Source organism: Melanotaenia boesemani, chromosome 3 (assembly GCF_017639745.1).
Source record: "Melanotaenia boesemani isolate fMelBoe1 chromosome 3, fMelBoe1.pri, whole genome shotgun sequence".
In the NCBI taxonomy this organism is placed as follows: Eukaryota; Metazoa; Chordata; class Actinopteri; order Atheriniformes; family Melanotaeniidae; genus Melanotaenia; species Melanotaenia boesemani.
Genome location: NC_055684.1, coordinates 16393171 through 16413770, shown reverse-complemented (window position 1 = coordinate 16413770; position 20600 = coordinate 16393171). Strand labels below are relative to the sequence as shown.

Here is a 20600-nt window from a genome sequence, read left to right as displayed (position 1 = left end):
TCAAAGTTTGGACACATATCAACCTATGAGAAGAAAAGTTACTTTAAATTTGTTGTCAGATTAAATAAAAAAATTAAAAAAAATAAAAAGTACCTGCACACCTCTAACAAATGGTGTTTATTGGCCCAAACAGATGATGTGACAGTGGTATAGATGTTTTTATGTAAGCTAGTTATCAACATTAGTCGTGTTTACTTGGACACAAACATTCAGATTAAAAGCCTGATCTGAATAATAATGGTTCATGTAAACATACCAATTGGTAAGACAGTAATAAATATGTACATAAAGCGGTGTTTGTTTACACTAGAAAGCACCATTTCTTCTTCTGCTTCTGTTTCTGGAAAGTCATTACAATTCTATGTATGTCAAAAATATAAATTCAGTTCAAACATGTGATGAATGTTAAACCACGTCATGTCTGAATAACCTTTTCAGGGTCAATGTAAACAGTACAAGTCTGATCAAAACTGAAGCCCAATTGAAGAAATTGTGTACATGTAAACATGGCCATTGACAAACTTCTGCTCATCATTGGTATCCAGAGTATCCTAGAGTACATGCAGATTTGCAGGAAGAAGCAGCATAGCAATAAAAATGTTCTCTCATCCAAACAAAAAGTCAACTTTAATAAAAGCTGTTGACTTTGTGCACCATTTTCACTAATCAATAAGTGGATTAGTCGTGCACATCCCTTAAGCTGGATTTATACTGTGTAAGGTCGGTAACGGTGTAGCTGACTCTGGTTAAGTTTGCTCGTGCACTTGAGCGTAGAGGGTACGCATCGTTTTGGTGTCGTGTTGCAGTTTCTCTTTCTAATGAAGGTGGCAGCAGGGGTGGCTGTGGCTGGTAAAACCAAAAGGATGGAATACTTTTGATGGTTAACTTCAGTTCTGGTAGGTATTTCCTGTTTTAAAACAACAATGGCATCCAACATGGTGCAATATCTTTATTAGCTATAATTTGATCAGCCTCTCATGAAAATCCAGAAATGCATAATCCCAAACTGACCAGTCACAAGGGAGTACTTCTGCGTAACTGTCTGCGTAGCAGGGGTGCACGTCAGGTCTGGAAGAGGTGCACGTCGAGCCACCACAGACCTACGCGGTGCCTACGGCAGTGACGTGTAACCGACCTTACGTAGATGCTGCATGAGTATAAAGCCAGCTTCGCACTCAACACACTCAATTCTAAACCACACATAAACAACAAACATATACTGCACTTAACTACATGAAGCTTTTTCTTTTCTTTTTTTTTCTTTATCTGCTCACACACAAACACACTTACAGCATCCTTGTGTAATCAGCTGCTATGATTCCCATTGGATGCCCATATTTACTGGCTTCATTTGACAGTTAGCTTTTCCAAGAGAAGCACTGCTGTCAGCAGAGCAGCTTTAACAGAGACAAACCCACAGTCAGCAACTTTATGTGCAGCAAATTACTGCCATGAGCGATAGCTCTGCTGCTGTGTGTGTGTGTGTTTGTGTGTGGATGAGCAGAATATTTTTTACATGTGCCTGTTTTACAAATGCATACATTATGCCTGTATATATTTTGGATGTTCTGGTTCTGTACGTGCCTTATCAACTCACTCAAAAAAAAGCAAAGGCTGTATGTTCGGTGTTTTACTTTTTTTTTCCATGCATGTAATCACAGACATTCATTGTGTAATACATCAGCTGATTAGAGGAAAAAGTGTGTGTGCTTTTCTTACATATCTCAGTATCTGGGTTTACTTAAGTGCTATTAAGAAGTCTCAGAGATTTTTTAAAAATCAGAGAGATGAAAAGCAGCTAAGAACATAACATGGACAAATTATCAGCAATTATGCTTTGGATTTATTCATGAACTTAGCAGGTTACACACATACAGTTAAACACATGTTAGCATATTCTTTTTTTCCTATTTCCAGATAATGTATAATTTATTTTCTTGCATTCTCCAGCATCGAATGTATTATATAGAACATAGGGCTCTATGTTGTGCCTCCCTATTATGTTTTTATCTATTTATTTATATTTTAAGTATAAGGTTGAAAGTGGAGGTCTGAGATGATGCATCTCTGGAACAGCAGGGGAATCTGCAGTGCCCAAAGGAGATCAAGAACTGGAGAAAACACCCCTTTTGAGACCAAAATTGTAGTTTTTTAAGATACAAAAGTTTCATACAAAGAGCCTCTCTGCCTAGTCAATAAATGACCAAATGAAACCAGCTTCATCCTACCCTGGTGTGTCTTTTTACAAATCATTGTGGTGTCGTGGAAGAAGAGGAGGCGTGACACTAACTCTGTGGAATTTGCATAGTTTAGACTCGTTGCCCAGTAATATGCATGATTCAGTGCTAAAATGTATGATTTAGTGCTGATTGTACACTTTTAAATCCTGTGGCCCACTAGTCACAAATGTGTCATCACAACTTCACACTTTCACTGCGATACTAGCTTGATGCTGGAAAGGTCTGGTCTGTTCTATCTTTGTTACTGCCTCCAGCAAATAACTCTAATAGGTAATTGTAATAAAGACACATCAGTCCTAGTTTGAAAGAAGCTTGTGTCGTCACCTCTCTGAGTTTGAACACAAAAAAATGTAGGGCTTCGTCAGTTGATTTGTTTAGTAGGATCAAGCAAAGTGGAGCAATGACCGAAATAAAAGAGCTTTTGTTTTTCAGTAATAGACCACAGTCTCTCCACAAACTCATTCATGCTTTAGACTGCTCTTGTAAAAGAGGGAGATGGTTTCACTTTTACAGTCCATTAGACACATAAACAGATATAGTACATGAAATCTTCTGCTTTGTAAATGGATGAATGCACATATTTCTAATTGTGATATCGCCTCTGTCCTTTAAACACAACATGAACACCTACATGCTGGTAGAGATTTCTGTGCATCTTATCTTCCCTCCGAACTCTTTTTGTAAGTTTTACTTCCAGACTTACTGTCTAAAATTGTCCTCAGAGAAACAAATGAAATATTTTGAATGTTTAACTGACTGAACAGATAATTTAATCACAACATGAGAAATATAAACACAGACACAGTGACTCTTTGTCTCACGGTGTTTCAGTGTCTAGCTCAATTGATTGAGCTGTGAAGTATGATAAAATTCCCTTCAACAAAAGGTAATTAGATCATTTCTTCCCTGATTTGGACTCCCAAGAAACAGAAAGCTTTGTCTCACTTCTTTTGATAATGAACAGCGTGTGTGTGCATGAGTGCTTGTGTCACAGCTGAGATGTTAAGCAGCTGGTGCACAGTAGATGAAGAGGCTGTGCTTGACGTGATGTCCTGCAGGACAGTGCTGCTATCACTGGCTGGCTGACACTGATAGAGAGGGAGAAACCCCCTCATTCATTTACTTTATGTACTGTGGAGAACATGTAGTGCTTTTACCATCTAGCTTTCCAAAGCACAGATCATGCAATTTATTAGTCCAACTATAAGACAGAACTCCTTTAGCAATGACAGGAAGACAACATTAAGGAGATTGTTTCCCTAGACTATGTGTAACACCCATGTTAGTACATCCTCATCTTCTCTGACACTACATTAGGGCTTTTTTTCCCCTGTTAGTGCTCAGAGATAGTTGCAATTCTTGGTTGATCCTTTTCCCTCCTGCTTTATTTCTGCACTAACTTTATAGAGACTCTGACTCTGAACTTATTTAAGTGTTATTGTTGCTAGCCCATTTATTGTATTTTATACTGTTTAGTATTGTATTTAAAATTGTTTTAAGTCCAAGGATGTGTACAGCACTTTGGTCAACTGTGTTGTTTTAAAGTGCTGTATAAATAAAGTTGGATTGTATTGGGTTGGAGAACAATCTTCCTAGTGTCTCCTTTGCTGTCCTTTTATCTCTCCCAGATGACTCATTCCAAAAGGTTCAGTGGCTACCCTCCCTCAGTCTGGTTCTATCTGAGATTTCTTCTGCAAAAAGGGATTTTTTTCTCTCCACTGTCAGCAAGTTCTTGTCTAGAGTCAGTTGCTGGATTATTGCTTTTGAAGTTTTTTTTGTGATGGCAGAAGTGAACTGTGGCTTTATGTAAAATTTAACTGAACTGAATGGTTTTAGCTATTAGAAGACGTTTCCCCTGAAGCAAACAAAATCCTTCAAAAATCCCATTCAGACCGGACTGACTAAAAGTTAGCCAAAATACAGCGAAACTAATGCAGGACTCCATGGTGCACACCCAAAGAAAAACTCTAAAGATGCTCTAACCCTTAAATGTAAGATAAAACCAACTTTTCAAAACCAATTTTCAGGAAAAATGTTATTGTAAAAATGGGGTCAGTCCAGTTACTGACAATGACTTAAAATTAATATCTGCTTTCTTCACGGCCTCTTTCATCTGTTTCTTCTTTGTTTCTGTCTAATGTTTCCACTCACCTCCCAAGCATTTATCTGAGCTAACTTTATCTCTGTCACCCTCTATGTTCCTCTTTGTCTTACTGGCTTTACTTCAGTGTACTGATTTATGGGTTAACAGGCCATTTGGCTGAAAGCTCTGAGCTATGTCTTCCTCTTTAACGTCATCCTCCTTTGTTATAATTGTTCACTCTGTGTTTCAAATACTTCATTCTGCTTTTTTCTCATACTTGTAGACACCAGCCTTTTTTCTATGTCTCTTCTGTCTTCTTTTATTATGACATCTTATTTAAGCCTCTTGAGCTTACATCAAATTAAAGGAGATGTTCCAGTGATACATCATAACAGCTTCCAGAAAGGAAGCTTCCCCACATTTTGTGGGAACTCCTTTTATAGCATCTTTATCATTGTCACTATTATTACCTCAGTCTTGATAAAAAGCTGATTTCCATTTTTCTTTCAAGCTGCGTTCTATTTTAGTTATTATGAAAAGCAAAACAAAATTTTTAAATTAAAAACACATGAATTTCAGAATTTGTTAGACTTAATTCATAGAAGAATAAAGTTTTGTAGATTATCCTGAAAATCTTCTGTTTTTTCCCCATGTTTCTAGCATAATGTACAATACTACCATCAGCATTTTAATGACATCTTGCTTTTAGGATGATATGTTGAAATGAAGGCTGTTTGCATGTTATCATGAACTGTAAAAAAACTTTGATGTCTTCAAAAAGACCAATTATTTAGTACAAGTGTTACAGAAACTGAGGTGCTTTGTGAGCAGGTTGGCTGTTTCAGCAAATATTTCACTGCACAATCTCTGATTAACTTTAATTTAGCCTTTTTCCTGCAAACAGTTTGCAAATGTGAAGTACAAACTCTTTTCCTTTTCTTCCTTTGTTTCTTTTCCCTCTGCATCTATGCCAGCCTATTTGAAGTTTTTAGGCAGGCAGTCAAGTTTGCTGCGTTGATAATCATCCAGTAATCAGCTGCAATGATATGGAGGTCTGACCTGGCTCCCACTAAAAAGAAACTCATGAACAGGCATGTTTCTCTTTCATCCTTTTCCTCGTTTCAGGTCAGAATAAACCTTCAGCAGTCAGGTCTGATAACGAACCACATGTGGTCAGACAGCAAATGCTGAAATTTTTTTTAAATCTTTAGCAATATGAAAAGGGATGTATTCAGCTTTTCAGTTTGCAGGGGAAATATTATGCACAGAACATGCTTTTTATACTGTTTGTGACCAGCATTGTTCAGCAATATCTAGTTTTCACATTCCATAAATTTCTCTCTATAGAGTAGATTTCATTCCCAAAGAGCATCAGACCATCTGAAAACGATACAGCATGAAATCCAAGATCATCTTATCTCAATAATAACAAGGTCGTAGTTCACTATATTAGAAAAAAAGTATTCAAATCTCTTATTTTTTACTGTGAAACAGCTGCAGAAAGAGCAATGTTCAGAACTTAAACTGAAATTAGTAATGACTGAAACTAATCAGAAACCCCCAAATCTGTCACTCAGATCAGTGTTAAAAAAGTCAGGTCTTAAACTCTTCAACTCTTTGAAAGTTTATCAACTCATACAAATTAAGGTGTGGGCAGCATGGAATCAGATCATGTTTGCAGTTATATGTGACTGACTTTTTTTTTATTAAAACCATGTGAGTTACAGTAGGCTGTAGATGTAGTTGTGATTCTCACTTGCAGCAAAGCGGCGGGTTTTGCTGCAGCCGCCATCACAATTTAAAGTAACTGTAATGCTAATGACCCATTTTTATCTTCTTCTGGTTATTTTCAGACTTATACAGATTTTTTATTTATTTTTTATCATTACTTCAGATACAGACTATCACACTGATTAATCTTCATACCCTTCCAACTACCTAATAAACATAATTCTTCATTTAAACCTTAAATGATTTACAGGTTGGGGATTTGCTTTTTGTCCAAAGAAAGAATGTGAGCCACTACATTACCATTGCAAATACAATTATATCAGCACCTGTACAGCACGAGGGTATCCATTTTATGTTACTGCGGTTTAGTTAATGTCTGTGTTTAGATGAGTGGATAAATAAAACAGAAGATCTGAACGTTTTTACAGAAAATGTGTTGAAAATAATGAAAAACACAAAATTCAGACAACAGCTCATGGTTACAGCCACTGAACCTCATGACAGAGAACATGACATGTCCATGTCCATAAACAGTCCAAAATGCTGAAGATGGTCTGAGAAAGTTGCTTTGGATGGTCAGAAACAACCCACATAACACAGAAAGAACCGGAAACTGCTGAAAACTTCAGTCTGCTGCACATCCCCATAAACGTAGAATCTACTGTCCAAGAAAAAAGTTCCCGCTCCAAAATCAACACTTTCAAGCTCGGCAAAGGACAAAGAAAAGAAGAAGAAAAAAGAAAAAAAAAACGTCTCCTGGAGGAAAGTTTTATGGTCTGATGAGATGAAAATGTAGACATTTGGCTACATGATCAGTAATACGTCTGGAAAACTGAAGATGAGGCACTCATCCCTAAGAATACCACACAAACTGTTAAGCATGGTGATGACAGAATAATGCTGTGGAGATGTGTGCTGGGAGTGGAGCTGATGCATTGCAAAAAGTGGATAAAATAATCAGGGAGGCAAGCTTAAGACTTCTAATTGACAGTTGTAACTTAGATACATTTGGGAGATCAGTCATGAAAATGAAGCCAAAAAGGGAATATAATGTCTGTAATTGGATAACACTGAAATTCCAGCCCCTCTGCATTGGAAAGTGTATAGAAAATAGATGGATGAATGGATATCAATGGGTAGAATAAAGGAATCTGATATTGAAGCCAAATTGAAAGTCTTCTATTGATGAAGTTTGATTGCCATAGCTGACAGAAAATAGGTCATTAAAAGGGTTATTTGAGCAGTAACCAATTATCATTTTAATTGCCAGGATGTGCCATTCGCAAAAACTTCCTGCTTGATTTTTTCTAATAACTCCTGCAGCAAGCACGAGGCTAAAGCTCTGATTTGTCCTACTGGTCCTGCAGGTGTAATCTTCCCCCTGATGTTTAAAGCCATAGCGAGTCAGAATACAAGGATGTTTTGTTATTGTGCATTACAAGGAACAAACAGTCCATAAATGTAAAAAACTTAATCATTGCTCTTTATTGTGAGCATACACTTACAGCCTTTATTTAGAGGAGAGTAGAAAAAATGCAAAACCTTTAATACTTCTGTCTTTGCAAAGAAGTGTGCTGATGCTCAGCTCTGTAAGATCACAAATCAGTTATTTTAAGCTGCTTTTACTTCTCTCAGATCGCACCTGTTAAACAGCATAGCATGTTAAAATGTTTATAAAGAATAGTGCATAGCTAATACTAAGGGCTTAGCTTTTTATGTGCGTGTAAATGAGACTTGTGATACCTGGTCTGAACAGTCTCTTTAAAGCTATGAAAATAACCCAAACTTATCAAGAATTTTCACATGAGTAAAATAACTTTCACAACGGGGGTTGTTTGTGTTTCTTGGTTTGCACTGTATTGCACTTTTAACTTCGTAATGCCAGTTGTAGTTAAATAACAGCTGAATTCTCAGCAGTTGTGTCAGCAGACTTAAGGAGGCTGACTGGTAGATAATGGCTGTCATTAGGCTGTTATTAGCGCTGTCAGAGCTGTTTGATGTATGGCTGTGAAGGATGATGGAGCACACAGCAGCGCCTCACGAACCAGGTGTTTCATTTCCATTGACAAGAGGTCTGGAACATTTTAGGCATTTCTATCCTGAAGCTCTCTTTACTTTTGACCACAAGTTGGAATCAGAAAACTCTTTTAACTTCACAAACTTGTCATAAATTGCTCGCTGGAACGTGATGAGTCCCACCTGCTCATGAGCTGCCTCTGAGGAGGTGCACTCTTGTGAAATTATGTCATTAGCATAATAAATGCCCCATACTTAGATTACAAAATAACCTGTTATTCTCTGTGAGTGTTTCATTGTTGCAAAAGAGAAAGAAAAACAACTTCGGAGGTTACAGTGCTGACCAGAGGAGAACTCCTCTGGTAATAAACTGTGCAACATGTCTGGACCATAAACATGATTTTCACTTTATCTCATTTTAAACATGAGTAAGCTACTGAATGCAACAAATTGCCTTAAAATTTCTTGGTGGCCCATAAGAAAAACATCTGTTTATATTAGTTGCTCTTTCTCATTCTGACTGAGGTGGTTGCAGTACTTTTTTTTTCTAGTGAGCATTACATGACCAGTATAACATGAGAAAAGCTGTATTGAATAAGAACACAGCAAGTCATTATGATTCATTTAGTTTTTTGTGTGTACACTGTGAAGGGATGACACCCTGCTGCCTGGTAACTGAAAACGGTGTAATTATGACGTTATGTTTGATTACAACACGTGTGTGTGTGTGTGTGTGTGTGTGTGTGTGTGTGTGTGTGTGTGTGTGTGTGTGTGTGTGTGTGTGTGTGTGTGTGTGTGTGTGTAATTTTACAGTATGTAACAGGATGACTCCCTCTGCCAACAACCAGGATGAGGACCCGCCAACAGGACTGGAGTTACCAACTTTGGTCCTCGAGGCCCAGTGTCCTGCAGGTTTTAGATGTTTCCCTACTGCAGCACACCTGATTCTAATAAATATGTTGTCAAGTTCTGCACAAATCTGTTATGACCGATTCATTTGAATCAGGTGTGTTGCTGCAGGAATACATGAAATACCTGCAGAACTCCGGCCCTCGAGGACTGGAGCTGGTGATCCCTGCTGTAGACCATGCTTCTCTCCCTGCATGTTTTGGATGTGTTCCTACTCCAACACACCCGGTTTAGATTAATAAACTTCCTCATCAAGTTATTCTCAAGCTTGTTAATGAGCCATTCATTTCATTCAGGTGGGTTCCCTTTCAAACCATGTGGGGGCGGGGCCAGTGGGTCCTCAGGACCTAGATTGAGAAACACTGGTGTAGACAAGACTAACAAGATGATCTGGTGAACACAGGAGGAAAGAAGGGAGCTTATATACAAGAGGGAAGCTGATGAGTCACAGGTGAAACGCATTAGGGTGTGGCAGGTAATCAGAGGGCAGGTGAGGTAGATGAGATCTAACACCAGGGTCTCCATTTAAGAAAGAATGAAGAGAATATGTTCCAGTTCGGCCTGTTGAGTTTCTTCATTTATGTTTCATATGTTTTTACTCTCTGGACATGTAAACATTGTTCATGTGACCCAACATGTGAGCTACATGTCAGCTACATCAGCTCTGCTTTAATACACGTTGACTATTTTTGTCAAAACCACGCAAGAAGATTTTTTTTATTATTATTACATATTAAAATGTGCAACCAAAATCATTGATGAAAACCCAACAGTAGTTATGTGATGTTAGGGTTTTTTTTTATCATTATCTTTGCATAATGGGTATAATCTTTAATAGTATCTATTTCATGGTCCCTGGATAAAATGTCTTGTATGTATATTAAACTTCTTTGTTTTATATAATTTGTTTTACTGCTGTTTATATATAATACTTGACAGACAAATAAGGACTAATTTCTCCCTGCTGAAATGCAACAGATGATTTTTTTTCTTGTAACTCTGTCAAACATGTTGCCTGCTGTAGTTAAATCATGATTTACTGGTTGCATTTTTTTTCACTCCTCATACTCATAAGCATCATAAACAGGCGTCCAGCTTTGCTCATAATGAGGCACACAAGCAGTATTCTAAATTTATGACTTCTCTCAGTATAAAACTTCATTTTTTCCAAAATATTTTCAACTGACATTTGACTTTGAGCTGTGAGTTTAGTTTTTTTTTTGTCATTTCACGCTCCAGGGCAAAACTCAAGCTGCTATTAAAGGGCGTAACTTTGGATATGCATCTTGAGCTTTAAGAGCTCTTTTCTCCATCTTATCCTGTCAGATTTTTTTAAGTTGCTGCTGTCTTTCTTTCTTTGTCTCCCTGCAGAGGGTTATCATCAACACAACCTTTGACCACATCAAAGCATTGAACTGCAGCAGCCGCTGTTGATAGCCAGGCTGTGATCAAACCACAGTGGCTTTCCTGTTTCTCTCGCTCAGTCTCTCAGGCACAGGTCCATTTGAAGTCAGTCATTTGGCAGAAAGCTAAACAAGCCCCCTGTTAACTACCTCACTTTCTGCTGTTTACAGACCGTCTCTCTTGAAAACCACAAACTGCTGCAGAGGCCGCAGAGCCCCATGAAACCAAACTGTGACTGAGTGAGTGGTAAAACTTGAGCCAAACACAATTTCACTTTAGTGTGGCTGGTACAGACACGCACTCGGTTCTAAATGACTTGTTTAGCAGCGATTTTTATTAACACTAGACCTGAAAAAGCTGTCAATACCTTCTTACATCTTAAACAATCTAAAATGTATGATGATTAAAAGTCCTTAAAAATAGCTGATCATGTGTAATGCTGCAGAAAGTGGCTGTTACCAGAAACCTTTACCAGTTGTGTCACTTTCCTGTTTTCTTTTAGCTTTAAGTTCAAAGATCTCCTTCAATTTGTTGTTTTTGAAGACTGCTTTTACTCTTGGAGCTAAAATGAGAGTAAACCAGCTTCACAAATGCCACAGTCATCTCCTCTGTATTTTCAACCTGACCAAAGTTGCGACCCCGGCTTAAAAAATTTGATTTGTGATTTCCTGAGCCCTGAGAAAGAACATTTGCCACCAGTGACCGCATGAGAAACACAAATACAGAGAAGAATTTGAACAAATGGAGAATCTATGTTTCATTTAAGGGGGCTGGGGATTACTCTGCTGCAAGCCAGCTTCATCACTTAGACACAAGACAGCTGTGGCTCTGCAGTAAACTCTGTTTTTAGCAGTTTTGCTGTTATTTACCTACTTTTGTCTGCTGTTTATTAAGAGTATGCAGCTTGTATGCTTTGGAGCTTCTGTTCACAGTGCAGTTCTATGTTTCATTAAATAAGCAAAGTCTCTTACTCACGCTGCAGTCTTTATGTTTTGGACATCATTGTCTATCATTGTTTATGCACAGACAAAAAGAATGGTACATTTTCTCAATAAGGCTCCCACAGAGCTCCCACAGCTCTGCTACGTACCAGTAAAGCTCCATAAAGTGTTTGTTTTTAATGCAATCAGGGTTTTTAACCCTGCCAATATGAGAGATGCAATGTCCTATGGTTTATAAGGAGAAAGAAGAAGGGACTGAGGAAGAAGTTGCGAGGCTTTAAATCATCGGTTGAAGACCAGTTTAGGGTTTTTTCTGTATTGCTGTTTTATTTCCTTTCACTTGCTGTTAAGCTTGATATCACACCAATTGTGAGTTTTAATTTTTTTTTTTTATCTTGAGGGGCATCCATTAAAAAAAAAGCTAAAAAAATATGAAGATATGAAATTTACTTTTCTCTTCTCAGCTTGCATGAGGATAAATAACTCTTCTCTTTAAGGATTGGATTAAAGTTTAATCATTCCAAGTCTGACTTGAGTTATGCAAAAAGAGCAGGTAGCCTGAAGTTACCATCACAAAGCAACTGCAGTTAAACAAAACAAAACAAAAAAACAAAAAAATTAAACCATTTGAGTTTTTAATGAACAGATACGCAGATCTTTTGCTTATTGACGTCCTGATTTGATTGTTCTTCTATAGTAGCAACTTTTTAAAAACCTGTACACTGTTTCTGTTTTATGTTTTCTTTGCTGTAATGCTGTTTTTAAGTGAGCTGACATTTTTTTTATAAATGAAAATAGCTTTTTAACTGGATGTATACCAAAATAAAGATTTGATTATCTTACATTAACAGTCACCTAAAACAATCTAAGATTGTTCACAACAAGATTATCTCTCGCTCTCACGGGGACTGATGTTTGTTTAAGGAATTTTACTTGAACTCTTCTGTGATTTCATTTTGGAAAAAGAAAAACAGAGTAAATATGGCAAATAAAAGAAGAGAAGATAACATTATCGTTCATCCTAATGTATTAAAGCTCTGGTTAGCGGACGGTGACAAACGTGAACTGATGCTCTGTAAGAGAGAGACTCATTACCTAATTGTCGGCTGACCCTGACTGAATGTGGAAGGTGAAAGGTCGACTTCTGTCTCCTGTCGGGATGCTGCAGACCTCAGCTCTGGATCTGACCCACGTCTCCTCTGAGATTTAACTGTGTGGGTGGTAATCACACCCCCAGCTCACACACATGCTTCTATACACATTAACCCAACATATAACACACAGGCTTACTCGCACACGGCTTGTTAAAAGTGCTGGTAAAATCTCAATGGCCTAATCCAGCGGAGCACTCTGACAGATTAACATCTTTCCAGATAGTGCTTCAATCCCTCCTTCAGTTAGTACAATAAAGAAATTAACTATGGTGGGCACCAGGAATAATGAGAATCTTACACACTCCATTTACACTGGAATGTATTTGAACCCATGTTATGTTCAAATGTAATCTGAGAGGATCTGCATCAAACTGTTACAATAAGGAAATCTGACTCAAGGACTGGCTTTTATTTCCCCCAGTTGCAGGTGTAGACTTTGATCCTGCTGTGTTTAAGGGGAGTGAAACAGAACAACACTGCCCAAAAAGTTGAACGAAGACATAAATGTAAAAGAATAACAACTGTCTTTTGAGCTAGCAATTAGTGACAGATCCATAGATGTAACCTAGAGATCCAGCAGCTCTCATCTGAAACGTATAAACCAGCTCAACAATCTGATCTTCTTTAGAGTTGGTAGGAGTATGTTTTGGGACCTAAGGAATTGCAGAGCCAAGTCTGAAGTAATCAGGAAAGAGACTGCGTTGTGAGTAAGGATGACAGCGAGTGTCTTTGTAAAGGTCTTGAGTTCTAAACCCTGGTACAGCTAAAGACCTGCCTGAGGATCTGAGGCTGCGGGGAGGCTCGTAGGGTGTCATTAAATCTGTAATGTAGCTGGGTGCCAGACCTAAACGAGCTTTAAAAGTAATCAGTAAAACTTTACAATCAATTCTAAAATGCACAGCGAGCCAATGCAGCGAGGCTAAAACAGGGGTAAAATGTTCTGCTAAAACCAGTGACAAGCCTAGCTGCTGCGTTTTGAAGTTGGAGGCAAGAGAGGGATTTATTGTCAAGACCAGAGAGGAGGGAGTTGCAGTAGTCGAGTCTGGAGAAAATTAGAGCATTGATAACTTTTTCTAAATCGGGCCGGGAGAGGACAGGTTTGATTTTACTGATGGTGCGGAGGTGAAGGAAACAGGACTGGGTGACTTTTTTTATGCAAAGATGAAAATTAAGATTGGAATCAAATATAACACCTATGTTTCTGGCAGAGAGGGTGATGTTAGAGGAGAGGACCGAGACTGTCTTCAGTATGGGTGGTGGAGTAAGGAGGGTTGATTAAGATAATTTCAGATTTTGAACTGTTGAGTCGTAGAAAGTTTTGTGCCATCCAGCTGTTCACATCGTTGAAACACTCTAACACAGCAGCTAGGCTTCCAGTGTCCCCTGGTCTTAGCGGGAGGCATATCTGTGTGTCATCCGCATAACAGTGGATAACAAGTGTATATGCTTCATAAATACCACCCCTTCACAATGAAAAATGTGACAGGGTGGTATGTGACTAAGTGGTAAATTTTAAAATAGAATGGCTGTTCACTGCATGGTAAGCTAGCTGACTCAGCATATCTGATTTCAATCTGAAATATAATTTTATTTCCATTAATAGTGTTTTTTCTTAAAAAAAAAAAAGATGAAGTTTTCCTGATCTAATTTGTAAGATGGGGTGGTTACATTAAACTCGACAGATCCCATCCAACCTATAAAAAATTCAAATAAACAGTGGCACCCGTTTCATAGAATGACCCTCATCACATTAGTAACTGTTTTGTAAATATATGGCAGGTGCAGCCAACATGTTTAACAATCTGAATAAATCTCCTGCTAACCCAACATTCCTTTGGTAAGAGTTATTATTTAGAAAACAAGCATTATTCATGCTGCAGCACTCATCTGAAACATATAACGACTAATGATGATGAATAGGTACTCATTCCTTTTAAAAACGTTTTTCTTATGCTAATCTCATTTAATGGATCAACATCACCTGCTGCAGCTAAATCACTTCAATCTGCAAATCAACAGGAATCTGACTGAGGGCTTAACTGTCTAGGGACAAGAAGGTTGTAAAAAGGATCCTGGAGGAGGCTGTGTGGTCTCTGTATATACTCTAGATGTTTCTTTGTTACATCATCTCACTTCTATCTTTGGTTATTGCTGCTGCACACAAATTATATGAATGTTAAGGTGATTTGTCAGTGTAAAAACTATAAAAGAAGATTAATGACACCTCAGCAAGTGTTGAGTTTTTCCACAGGGGTGAAGGAAGTCGATAGAGCTGGTTAAGTACTGTCTATCTTTCATTGAAATTATTGGCTTTTCTGGTATATTTAAGCCAGCAAAGTGCACATCTTCAAAATTGTACCAACAGATAAAATAAATGGACCCAAACAACAGCAAAAGGAAAATGAGCTCCTTCGGTTTTTGTTTTCTTGAGCAAAAAGACTGGCAGGTGTTGGATTAGTTTGGTGGAAAAAGTAATTACATTCTTGGTCGCAGAAGCTAAAACCGTTTCCTCTAGCAGAAATACATTCTTGCTGGAATTTCGTATAATTGTCCACTTTAGTCCAATTCATTCAGATGTAAGATGTTTGAAGGTTTTATTGCATTCCACTTGTTTCAAATGACCCACAACATTTTAATGATATTCAAATCTGGACTTTAACAGGGCTTTTCCATAACCCTCAATTACTTCTTTCTGAGTCATTATTTAGAAGGTTTGCTTGTGTTTTGAGGGGTATTATCATGTTAAGCTTTAGCTCTGACTTTTTTATTGATGGACAGTCATTATTTTATTCTATGTCATTCGAATTTTACAACGTTACCTAGAGACCCTGTAAAGATATATTAAGGTTTTAGGATTATTCTTTTTTTCTTTTAATGACAAAGGCTATGTTCTTTGGCTACACCAGCAGTTTCAGCCAATCACAATTCTCACAATTCTTTACAGTAGAATGATTCCTAAAAAAACAGACAAATTGGCAAAAATTTCCCAGACTTTCACGTTGGCCTGGAGACATCAGAGAGAGACTTTAAAACTTTACATGATGATGCTACACCCTTCAGTTGAAAAGATAACAGCAGACCCTCAGTGTCAGAGGTTTAGATAAGACAAGGTCTACCTGTCACTCCCTAAGGAGGTTCTAATCATTGGCACCTAATCTGGAGGCCCTGACTGTCATTTAATGCTTTCTAGAGTTTGATAAATGTGGGGAAATTCTAACTTCTATACACGTGATCTATTATTTTCTTTATCCATTTATGACAATAAGAAGAAACTATATGTTGTTTTGCTTTGTCTCATTTCCATTTACTTATAACTACAGCATGTAAATGCTGTTGAAAATACCTACAGACATGACTACAGATACATTATAGAGGTTTGGTGTGACCTGGGCGCGAAGCAGGTAATGTGTCTGAAGAAATTATCTGTTAATAGTTATATTTCATTGTAAAACTGAATCGAATCAGAGGCATCAGAGCTACAGTTAATGCATCTTTCAGTTAAGGTTTAAAGTCAGGTCAGGTTTTTGGAGAGCAGTTGGGGGTCTGTGTGGATATTGACAACATATTGGAGGAAGCATAGATGTGTGTCTCACACACATGAAAGTTTTTTTAATCCCACTTCCACTGTTTATTGACTGGATGTTGAATTTGCATAACTTTACTTTGGTATTAACAGTCCTCTCTAGTCCACCTCAATTTCCTTTGTGAACTGTATCACTGTAGTTCATACTAGCCAGTGCTGGAGCCTGTGTCCCACCAGGATTATCAGTTTTTTAGTAGACCTCCTCCTCCTCCTGCTTGCTGGAATGCTAAAACTGTCTACACTGGTGCGATTTGCACTGGAATGAGGTCCTCAGCTTTGTTGGATTTCCATGAATGTTGGATACTGTGCTAAGGAGATGTATTCTGACACTGGTGACACCAGAAGCAAGTCAGCGTTCTAACTTCATGTCAGTGTCAACAACCTTAAACACAACTTTGTACTACTCACTTTTCTGTCTAATATCATGGTCAGTCAATTTTTTTAAAAAGACAGTAATCTCCATTTCCTACAGTATATTCCTAAAACTGATTGAGTTTTTTACATTCCAGCTAGCCTCTGCTGTACGTAGTAGTTATGTTTGCTTGCAGACATTGTTTAATGCAAAATGTGTTCCTGATTGTTTCTGCAAACATCTCCATGAATGTGCAAGCAGGTGATATCCCTGAGTCATTCACTGAAAACCAGTGGAACAGAATCATTGAATTCTCTTTCTCCGTTTCTTGCCAATTTGGCCCTTTATTATGACAAATCATGTCAGCAATATCAGTTTTATAAAGTTCTCAGAAACTGTTTTGTTTGAAAACAGTCCAATCCGCCACATTAAAACCAGTAAACCACCAGCCTGCAGAAGCTTCAACACATCCAGAACTGCGCTGCCCCCATCCTGATGGGGAGGTGCAAATATGACAACATCACCCCCATTTTGCAGTCCCTGCATTGGCTCCCTGTCCAGCAGAGTATAGAGTTTAAGATCTGCTTGCTCACCTTCCGGTGTCTGCATGGCCACGCCACTAGCTACTTGACAGACCTACTATCTCCACACACCACCATTCGCCACCTCCGGTCCACTGACTCAAACCACCTTTGCCCACCCAGGACCAGACTCAGCACAATGGGGGACAGGTCCTTCCAGGCTGCCGCTCCACGACTATGGAATGCCTGCCTGAACACCTGAGGGTGCCACAGATGGTGGAGTCTTTAAAAAAAACACCCAAAACTTTTTTTTCAGAAAGGCTTTTATATAATTTGCGTATTTAAATTTAAATTTTTAACTTGTCATTTCAACTTGTAGCACTTTCTAAAATGTAAAGTGTATTATAAATAAAAGTTATTATTATTATTATTATTATTATTATTATTATTACAAAAGCATTTCTGCAATGCTCGAACATTTAAAGAAGAGGCACGTCGGACTACATGTCATGTAGTTAGTTGTAACTTTTAACAGATGCCGTAGACCCCTACATTGTTCTGCACAAAATGCACTTTTCTTTTTTTTTTTTTTATGAAAACCCAAGCTTGTTTGTGGTTTTTGGTTTGTATTTATTTTGTCCTGTTCTCAGTATTAGGTTAATTAATGACTAATCAACTATCAGAATAGTCATTAGTTGCAGCCCTAGTACACAGTGTCTCTTGTATATTCCTAACGAGCAAATGTTTTCCTAATAACATAATGGCTCTTATAGTCTACACACATGCTCAACATCAGTTTAAGGGGTTTTATGGGGTAAGTAGAAGGATGGAGGAAAAGGGATAGTGGGTGATAACTGCAACAGAAGGACTACACAACATTTTTGGAGGAAGACTGGAACAAGTAATCCACTACAAGTCCAATAAGCCTGCAAAGTTTGGTCCCATAATGGTGAGCAGGGGCTGCCCAGTGAATTCCCACCCAGTGAAGTTCATCACTGGCAGGTGAAAAGAATTGGCTGCACAACAATGTTTCATGTCTTTCTACAGCTTCCACAGAACAACAGTGGGGTTAACCATAAAAATAAATGCAGTGCAGAAGGAACAAAGTTTTTTAAATTGCTGGAAAACTTGGAAACATATGCAGTGGGTAATGACCTCAGGTAATCTTTAACATGTTGCTACAGCAAGGATCTTTGCAGAAAAAAATGATCATAGCAATGATGTTGTTCAGGGGCTCTAATTACACATTGCGCAGTCCGCTGAAACCGCAGATTAGTTTAGAAAGAACAATAGTTTGTTCGGATAGGAGCAAAGAAAATATAAACTACTTTCTCTTGATCTAAACCATCTGACATTCATCCAGTCATATCCTGAAATCCTTAAGTATGACATTTTAAAAGAGCTTTTTTGGCTCCAACATATAAACAGTCACAAAAGCAAGCATGCACATAAAGCGTGTACACGGACGTTATGGCAAGTTCTCATGTTTTGATACATATTTTTTCATGGCTTAGTTTCTGGTTGTTTATCAAAAAGTTAAAGAGTCCAAGACAGGATATCCTTCAACACCATGTGGTAATGTGTCATTCTCTCCTGGTCTCTGCAAGCCCATAATCAGTGTTATTTTGATTGCACCACTGCACTCTTTGACCACCCCCCCTTAGTCACAGTGGGGTTTTTGGAAAACACTTGAGTAGAAATAAAAAGGTTCTGCTTGTTTTATTGTGTTTCTACACAACCTTTCTCCCTGTTTCTTTCTATTGCAACATTATGTTGAGGTGTGCACAGGTAAAAGAAGGTAGAGCTTCTCTTACCTTCTGCAACCAACGTGTGTTGTTCTCCATAGTGCTCTCAAGGTGCTGCAATTTCTGAGGCGGCCATTCACCGTCCACGGGTGGCGAATCTCTCTGCACTACACTTGCCCCACCAGGAGGACCCCCATATTGTTCAGCCTGTGATGGCGATCCTCTACCCTGACATCCATCCATCTCCGGCAGGATGAAGGTGTAGCTACACTGACCATGTTGGATGCGGTGAAACCTCCGCCTCTTCTCTGCACCTCCTCCGCCGCTTGTACCACCACTTCCTCCTCTTCTCTGGCTTCTTCCAGCACCTCCTCGCTCTGTGCTCCCAACACCAGCCACATATGTGACGGCTGACAATGTCCAAAGAAGCAGAAGCACCAGCAACACCCGTCTGATGTTTAAGCCTTTCATGACAGTCTCTTCAGCTGAATTAAAGTTTGTGTTTTCAGACCTGGAAGGGTTAGAAGAAGATGGTTCACCACTTTGATCCCCGTTCAACCTCAGGAGAACATTTGTCTGCAGAATACATGCAATATTATCTGAGCTTTGTCAATCCATGTGGTCAGATGATGCAGTTTCTTCAGGTTGTTGTGCTAAATTTCAGCAGGTTAGTTTTGTAAATCACAGTTTAAAATGCAGCAGAATATGACACTTGTTGATCTCCCTTAGTTGTGTTGAAGATGCATGTGAATCTTCACTTTTTAATCCTGGGTCTCAGTTGTGTTCCTTGTGATCAGCTTTGTCTTGGGTGAATGGGTCCAAAGGTTTGAGATATGGCAGGTCTTTCATGGTTTAAGTAAATGTCTCTTCTGTTCTCAATAATGCACCAGGTGAAGGTCCAAATCCACCCAGGAAAATGTACAGATGGAGAGAAATATAAGCCTGAGAGTTAAATAAAGGAAATGAAAACAATTACTCAGGAGAAAAGAAATGTTTAAAAGGTATACAAGATTACAACCTGCATGTAAAACAACAGACAGCTTTGTCTTCAGATGTCCAGAAATAAAAGAAACCAGCATGGAGAGAAAAATATTTTCTCCTCCCGCCCTCCTCTGGTGACTCGAGCTTCAGAAGTGGCTGACGAGAATTACTTCTGCCCACTTCTTATCTGGGGCTGGCTGAGAAAAGGAGGAAGGAGTGAGGGTGAGAGGAGGAGGAGGGAGGTAAGGGGAGGAGAGAGAAAAGACCAAGAAGAAGAAGGGAGGAGTGGACCTGAGGGAGGTCTATTAGGCTGAGACAAAAAGAGAGGAGGAAAGAAGGACTGAGAAGGTGCCAGAAAAAAAGAAAAAGGGTAAGATTAAGGGACTGAAAAAGGGGGGAGGGAGGGAAAGTAAAAAGGGGGACAGCCAGATAACAGAAAGAGAGGGCAGAAAAAGAGCTTTAACTGTCGACACACAGAGGAAAGACAGAGAGACGTTGATAAAAGAAGAAAGAGATCTAACAGAGGTCTTATAGATGCTGTAATCTTCTTGCCTGGCTGATACTTCACTTCTAAAATAAATGCATTTGCCTTATATGGTCATTTACACTGAGTTGGCAGCTAGAAGCTGGAGATTCTAGTGTCCTCTAAATCCATTCATGCTCTGGGGCAACGTGGGGGATACGTGGACAGAACAAACCACACAGTCTGTGTATTTCAGGTTGAAAAACCATCTGACTTGTTCTGTCACAGGATGCACGTCCTCACCGCCTTTCATCTGTCCTGCTGTGCTGTGCTCTACATGGAAACACATACAAAGATTAGTTCCAGAGCAATGGCTCTGTCCCAGGCTTATGAAACACAAGCCCTACATGTGGAGAGACAATGTGAGTTGCCAATTATTGAGTTTATTTGTACAATGATAAACTGTTCTGCAGAAGT

At 38.7% G+C, this 20600-nt stretch overlaps 1 protein-coding gene across 1 annotated transcript in view; it reads right to left on the bottom strand.

The window, feature by feature from the left end:
- angpt4 (angiopoietin 4) overlaps positions 1-20309 on the bottom strand; it is a 70407-nt gene extending 50098 nt beyond the window's left edge. Inside the window, exons 1-2 of the mRNA XM_041981522.1 lie at positions 20267-20309; positions 18749-19621 (exon numbers count right to left, since the gene is read on the bottom strand). Of these exons, the coding sequence (XP_041837456.1) occupies positions 18749-19150 (402 nt within the window). The 5' untranslated portion in view covers positions 19151-19621; positions 20267-20309. The remainder of the gene's footprint in view (positions 1-18748; positions 19622-20266) is intronic.
- Between the last annotated feature and the right edge of the window lie 291 nt (positions 20310-20600).